Source organism: Lynx canadensis, chromosome B4 (assembly GCF_007474595.2).
Source record: "Lynx canadensis isolate LIC74 chromosome B4, mLynCan4.pri.v2, whole genome shotgun sequence".
Taxonomy (NCBI): Eukaryota; Metazoa; Chordata; class Mammalia; order Carnivora; family Felidae; genus Lynx; species Lynx canadensis.
Window position 1 is genome coordinate 20,000,084 of NC_044309.1, and position 6,482 is coordinate 20,006,565.

At 46.1% G+C, this 6,482-nt stretch overlaps 1 protein-coding gene across 1 annotated transcript; it reads right to left on the bottom strand.

Moving 5' to 3' along the window:
• Positions 1-3,009: 3,009 nt before the first annotated feature.
• SKIDA1 (SKI/DACH domain containing 1) lies at positions 3,010-6,028 on the bottom strand. Its single transcript, XM_032593715.1, has one exon. It carries the CDS (start codon positions 5,913-5,915, stop codon positions 3,165-3,167), a length of 2,751 nt encoding a protein of 916 aa, XP_032449606.1. The 5' UTR covers positions 5,916-6,028; the 3' UTR covers positions 3,010-3,164.
• Between the last annotated feature and the right edge of the window lie 454 nt (positions 6,029-6,482).

The following is a 6,482-nucleotide window of genomic DNA, read 5'->3' on the forward strand; positions in this document are numbered from 1 at the left end:
TCAGGAAACTATTTTTACAGGAGACCCAAAATAAGCTTGTTTCCCCAAATAGTCATAGATTTCCTTCATTTTCTTTATGTTTGTAGGTGGTGAGCTTTAGACATAGGACTAAGTGACCCTGGGACCATAGAGTGCCTTTAAAAAAATGCTATCACCTGAAAACATCGAAAGGTAAAAATGCAATCTATCAATGGAGGTAACTTTGTTTTTCTCTCAATAAGGCTTAACTTTTTGAACAACTGGGACACTTATAGCATCTTAGAAAACATTAATCATAAAACAACCAAAATGAAATAAACTGTACCGAGAATAATTCCCACAGCAGAATGGGAAAACAGCTAAGGGACTAAAGAATACCTTGTATTTGCAAGTTACTGAATACTATTTGGTACACTCTCCTAACAGAAGCCCCAACTCAGATTTTGCTGTGGTTGGCTGGCTTGTTGTAGTACTGTGGGGTGAAATCTGTGTTGACTATTTAATTTCTTTCCTTTTGATGGTATCACTCTGGAATGCCTCGGCCTCCATGCTGCTCATTCTCCAGCTCCTATAAACTGAAACTATTGATTCTCTGAGGGCTGGAGACCAAGTGTCAAAGCTGGAAGCCGATATTTTATGTCAGAAATTCCATTGGGTATATTTGTTTTAAATTGTGCTTATTCTACCTAGCGGTCCTCTCACACCCCAAGATCTGTAGGCTTCAAATATATTCTCAATTTATAATATGGGAACAATGATTCCATAGCCAACAAGAAAAGTACTAGTCTTAGAAGTCATCATACTTTGAACTCTCTTGACTTAGCAGTAATTAAAGAATAGAAATTACAGACTTCCAGTGTGTGTATATCACACTTTTTACAGACTGATTTTGCAGGACAAATCACTGCACCCAAATTCTGTATGGCCTTCCAAAGAGGAAAGAACTCAGGCTGTGAAGCTGATTGTTCAGCTTTCTAGGGGCTTTAACTGTAACTTGTACTGGTCTTTGGAATGATACACAAACATGAATTCAAGGAGGACATCCCCCAAATTTTGCTTTGACCATATCTATCATCCCAATAAAAAAAAAGGATCCAGTGAACCTACATCTGCCACCATTCAAGAAGGAAAGGAAGGGAGGCAGTTCAAAGCATGTGTTTACTCCATCCAAATGTATTTGGATGCAGGTAGTCTCAGCCTCTGTCCTTTACAGTAAGAGTAAAACCACAGATCATATACAGCAATTAGAGCTGAGACCATCCAGATCTAACTGAAACATTTATAGACAAAAGACAAATTTCAAAGGGAGTAGGAATTAGAAGGTGAAGGGCAAGGAATAAAAAAAAGAGTCCATTTCCATGAGAAATAGTGACTTAAATTCACACAGTAAACATCTCATTGATGTTTTGTTTTGTTTTACGATTTATGACCTATAGATGCAACTTTTTAGGAATATGATGGCAAAAATCTGAGATCCATAATTAATTTGTCAGACTAAGAGGGGTGGACCAAAAATTGCCAGATTTAACATTCATTAAAATAGCAATTGATCTCTGCTTCACTGTCTTAAACCTGAAACTTTTTGCGCTTGATTTGGAACAAGTTTGCAAAGTTCTGTTGTTATTTAGAAAGAAATCCAGTGTTTTGCACAGAACCTGCCTGGCCTCATCACATGGTGTTACAACAAAACACTACACCCAACAAATGCATTTCTTTCAGGCAAAAACATGACAAATGAAAATGCCAACAAAACCATTCATTCCTGTTAACCGTTCTTCAATCTGGAATAAGTAGAAATGTATGGAACCAGGAATTTTAAACAGTGTTTTTAATTGAAAATAAAGCTAAAGCATGCTTTTCAACAGTGCAAATTTCCATAATTTTGATTTGCTGCTTCCATCATCACAAGATAGCACACCAGCATGGCCCTTACCAAGGGCTAGACCCTAGCCATTTGCATGTTGAACTACTTTGATTTTAAGTGCAAATATAGATAGTCACCTCTGATTGTCACTTGCAGTAGAAACTCTCCTGCTTTGTCACAGGATGGTCTGAAAACAGAAGTTTCGAGAGATGCGGAAAAAGTAAAAGGTAATAAAACCCAAGTGCCTGAGTTCTGATACCAAAGAGCCCTAAAATAACTGTTATTTTTCATTGGGGATATGCTTAGAACTCTGACCCATTGTACTTTTCTCGGTTGTATTTACTGCTCTGTCATTATGAAGAGTCAGACCATAAAATATCCTGCTATTAAGGGAACTATTTAATTGTTTTGCAAGTTTGAGGAGTCAAACTTGAGGAGTCAGACCACAAGGTAAGCAGGACAGTAGTGAATAAGAGTCACCTTATTTATAACCTTTGGGTGAGAACACAAAAAGGACTTTTTCCAATTGCAAGGAGTAAAATCCCATCCTTTACAAGAAAAAAAAAAAGCAATCTCATATTCCTTTTACTCAGCATATATGAGGCAGCTTTTACCAGCATTCAAGCAGGACTCCCCAATCTTTCCACTCAAAAAAAGAAAGAAAGAGATAGAAGGAAAGAAAGAAAGAAAGAAAGAAAGAAAGAAAGAAAGAAAGAAGAAAGGAAGGAAGGAAGAAAATTAAGTGCAACTACTCTTGGAGAAGGAATGAGGGGAGCAAAAGAAAAAGATACCCCACAAAAAAGAGCTCCAGAAAAGAACATTTTGGGCTCACAGAAACTTCTTTCTACCTCACTGTGTAACCACGTAACCTAACAAACTTTCACTGAATTAACAGTTACACTTTCAGGTCTGAAATCTAGTGCATAAACTTAATGGCTCATTGTAATATTTATTATTCAACCTTTGACATTTATTTGTAGCAGTTGAATTGAGGTACCGGGTGCATTATTAGCATTGAAACAGTAAAGTGTTCCAGCTCTACCTTAATAACTGAGTTTTACTTGAGTCTTTAGCCTGAAGTAGTCTGTGGAATGTAAACCAACCCTTCTCCCACCCCGCCCCCACCCTCCTCCAGGAAAAAAAAAAAAAAAAAAAAAAACCCGCAATGGAAAAAAAGTAATCCGATTTCTGTCTTCAAAATGCGATAAACCAGGGCTCCAAAAGGGGTGTAACACATTAATGGACTTGTACAAACCATCCTGTGCAGTTATACAACAAAAGGAAGGTAATATGGTTCAAGAAAATATCTTCCAAAACACTTTTATGAATTAAATTTCCTGAATTTGTGACTCGGTGGAAGAGGTATTGCAGAACCGCCCAGCTGCCATTTCCATATAGGATGGGCTTTGTGAGGAGGTTGGGAATCCTTAGTGGTGTTTAAGGAATACGCCGGCCACAAATCCCCATCCTTCCCAATAATGAGTGATGGTGGACAAGGAAAATTTGCCATGAAATTAAATGGCCTTTTCACTGCTGATGCTACATTGCTGGCTACCTTTTTGCGTCTGTTTATAACTGTAAAATCATCCAGTGTTCCTTCATGTGTTTCGGTTTTACCTGTAGGACGAGGGCTTCTAGCTGATTTCAAATTTGGTTTGACTGGAGGTGTCTGAAGTACGGGTCGTTTTCCCAGTACTAGTGTCCGGTAATTTTTTCTCACCCTGGCACCAAATTTATATTCCCCATCCTCGGGTTTTGGAGAACCTAAAGTGCATGAGAGGCCCTGACTCTGAGCCGGTGGGTTTAAGGAAAGCGTTTCTTTTTCAGGGCATGCAAAACCTTCTTCCTTGGCTGTGGTTAACAAGGCGTCCTCCTCTTTACTTTCAGTCACACTGTAAAACTCACCCTCTGTATCATTGCACTCGCACTTAAGCTTATTTGTAATAAGGTCAGGTTCATATTCTTCATTAGCACTACTGTCTTCTACTTTGATTTTAATATTGTGCAGAAATGGCAAGGTCTTGTCGCCCGCGTTAGTGCACGGATTCTCAGCTTTCGTGGCTGCTGCTGGTGCTGCTCTATCCACCTCAGAAGCGGTTTGGGAAGAGGACAAATCCGTAGCAAATTCAGCACAATGAGGGATTTTGGAGTCTTTTTCTGAATTTGCGGCTGCTCCTGAAGAATCATTATCGAAGAACCTAGCAGCTATTGTGTTGTTATCAGCACAGTGCGTAGTAGGAGTTGCTTGTAGGCATTTCCTAGCCTCTCGGAGTATTCTTTGTTGTGGAAATGCATTGTTTGTCTTTGGGCTAGGTGAAGAGGCCCCCTCCGCCAAGCAGTTAATTGTCAGGTCAGTTCTCTTTACAGTACTGGAAATTTCAGAGTGTGGGAATGTAATCTCAGATACCCTATCGTTCCTTATCTCTGTGAAACAACTCCCCAGGCTGGCCGGGCAGTACACCGGAGACGCTTTGGGGGCCCAGCTCTGCAGATTCCACTCCTCCGGCGACTCGGCTTTGACACTACTCTTGAGGTCGGGAAGTCTGCCGGCATCCTCGAAAGCAGCGGGTTTGGTTGCAGCGGCGGCGGAGGCCAGATGGTACAAGAAGTTGGCCTGCGCCTGCACGCTGGGAGGCTTGCCGAAGCTGGTGCGTCTGAAACGGATGCTCTGCACCGACACTTGGCTGGAGCCGGAGCTGGAGTCCGACTCCGTGGACGAGTCCTCCTCCTCCGAGCTGACTTCGCTGGAATCCGAGGCCCCACTGCCCCCCTCCTCCTCCTCCTCCTCCTCCTCTTCCTCCTCCTCCTCCTCTCCCTCCTCCTCCTCTTCCTCCGAGGACACGGAGTTGCTGGAACTGGACAAACTGGAGCCAAAATCGGAGTCGTTGGCTGCATGGTCCGAGTAGGAGCTGGACTCCGAGTCGCTGCTACAACTCTCGGGAAAGCTGCCGAGATGGGGCTGCGGCCGGTGGTGATGAGGGGGGTGGTGATTCTGCTGCGGCTGTTGGGCCCGGTGGTGGTGGTGGTGGTGGTGGTGATGGTGGTGGTGGTGGTGGTGGGGAGGCGGGCAGAAGCTGTTAACCAGATGAAACCTCTCCAGGCAAGTGGCCCCGGCGGCCGCCGCCGCCGCCGCTGCCGCCGCCGCCGCCGCCGCCTTGGCTTTGTAGGACCTGGGCAGCAGCAGCAGGCGGCGGGCGCCGGCGTGGGGCGCGAGCAGGCAGTCCTTGGCGCCCCCGCGCTTGCGCTTGCACCGGTAGGTCAGGCTCACCGGGCCTCCCGCGCCCGCCGCCGCCGCCGCCGCCGCCGCCTTGGGCTGGGGCCCGGCCGCCGAAGCCTGGTAGTAGGCGGCGGCGGCGGCGGCGGCGGCGGCGGCAGCGGCGGCGGCGGCGGCGGCGGCGGCCGGGTGCTTGCTGCACAGCAGGCTCCGAAAATAAGCAGGGTCCGAGTGAAAAGCAACGTAGTTTCCCTGGAGCGGGGCAGTTTCATAGTTTAGAGGGGGTTTGCAAGGCGAGCGCACGATTTCCGGGTAGTGCGAGCCCGGGTATTTGCTAAAAATCTGAGGTAGATGGGCGGCGGGGCGCGCGGCGGCGGCGCCCGGGCGCGGGGACTGCGCGCTGATTGGCAGGGGCCGCGCGGATCCGCTCAGGCCCCGCCAAAGTTGGTGCTTGTCCTTCCAAAAACCCGGGCGGGGGCTGGCGGCGGCGGCGGCGCGCTCTGGCGGCGGCGCCTTTGTGGCCAGGGCCCGGCCGACCCTCCTGCGCTTGGTCTTGAGGACACGCTCGGTTTTGCAGGAGGTGTAGAGTGCTTCCACGTCTTCCCGGGAGATGAGAGTGCATTTGGCGGCGTGGAATGCGATGCTGTTGATTGCCTTGAGTTTCCGCAACTCCTCCAGATCGCAGTGGTGCTTTTTCACTTTCAAATGATCCATGCGCTTGTGCACGGTCGTCCTCGGGATGTTCTTCAGCAGATCCGTGAAGACTTGGGAGAGGGCAAACATTTGCTTTCCTTTAATGATGAGGTAGCCGAGCCTCACGCCATCCACCTCTTCAAAACCTGACTTCAGGTCTCCCATCTCGGGCACTAAATGATCCCCACCATTTGCAGTAAATATATACGTGACGCATACATACACATGTATGTATGTTAATCCTCCACCAGATGCTGCGTGTGTCTCAAGGCATCCTGCTAATAAAATAACAAAGACTGTTATTCCCGGCGAAGGGAGTGCCAAACTCTAGGCAAAATTATTGGAAAAAAAACAAAACAAAACAAAACAAAACATGAAATTACACTGACTTGATTCTTGCTTTTTTTTTTGGTTTTCGTATTTTTTTAAAAAGAGGGAAAAAACCATCCGGTTTCTGATCTGCCAGTGTGTTGGTCTAAGTCCCCGATGCAGATCAGTACCTGGGCCCCTCTATTCCTTCCTTCTCCATTGGAGCACTATGATAATGGAATGTGAAGGGAGAAAGAGAGAAGAAATGCAGCTGCTATTCCCGCCGCTGCTTTAGCTACAAATAAAATGACAGAGTGAAGTGAGCTCGTCCGGAGACACCTTCATCAATTAATTCCCCTAAAGCCAGCGCTGATTGGACACTCCTGACAGGTGATGCAATAAAAATTGATATTCCACCCCTTC

Bases quoted from the DNA above. Each gene is read 5' to 3' on its own strand.
- SKIDA1 (XM_032593715.1), bottom strand. From the start codon at position 5,915: ATGGGAGACCTGAAGTCAGGTTTTGAAGAGGTGGATGGCGTGAGGCTC.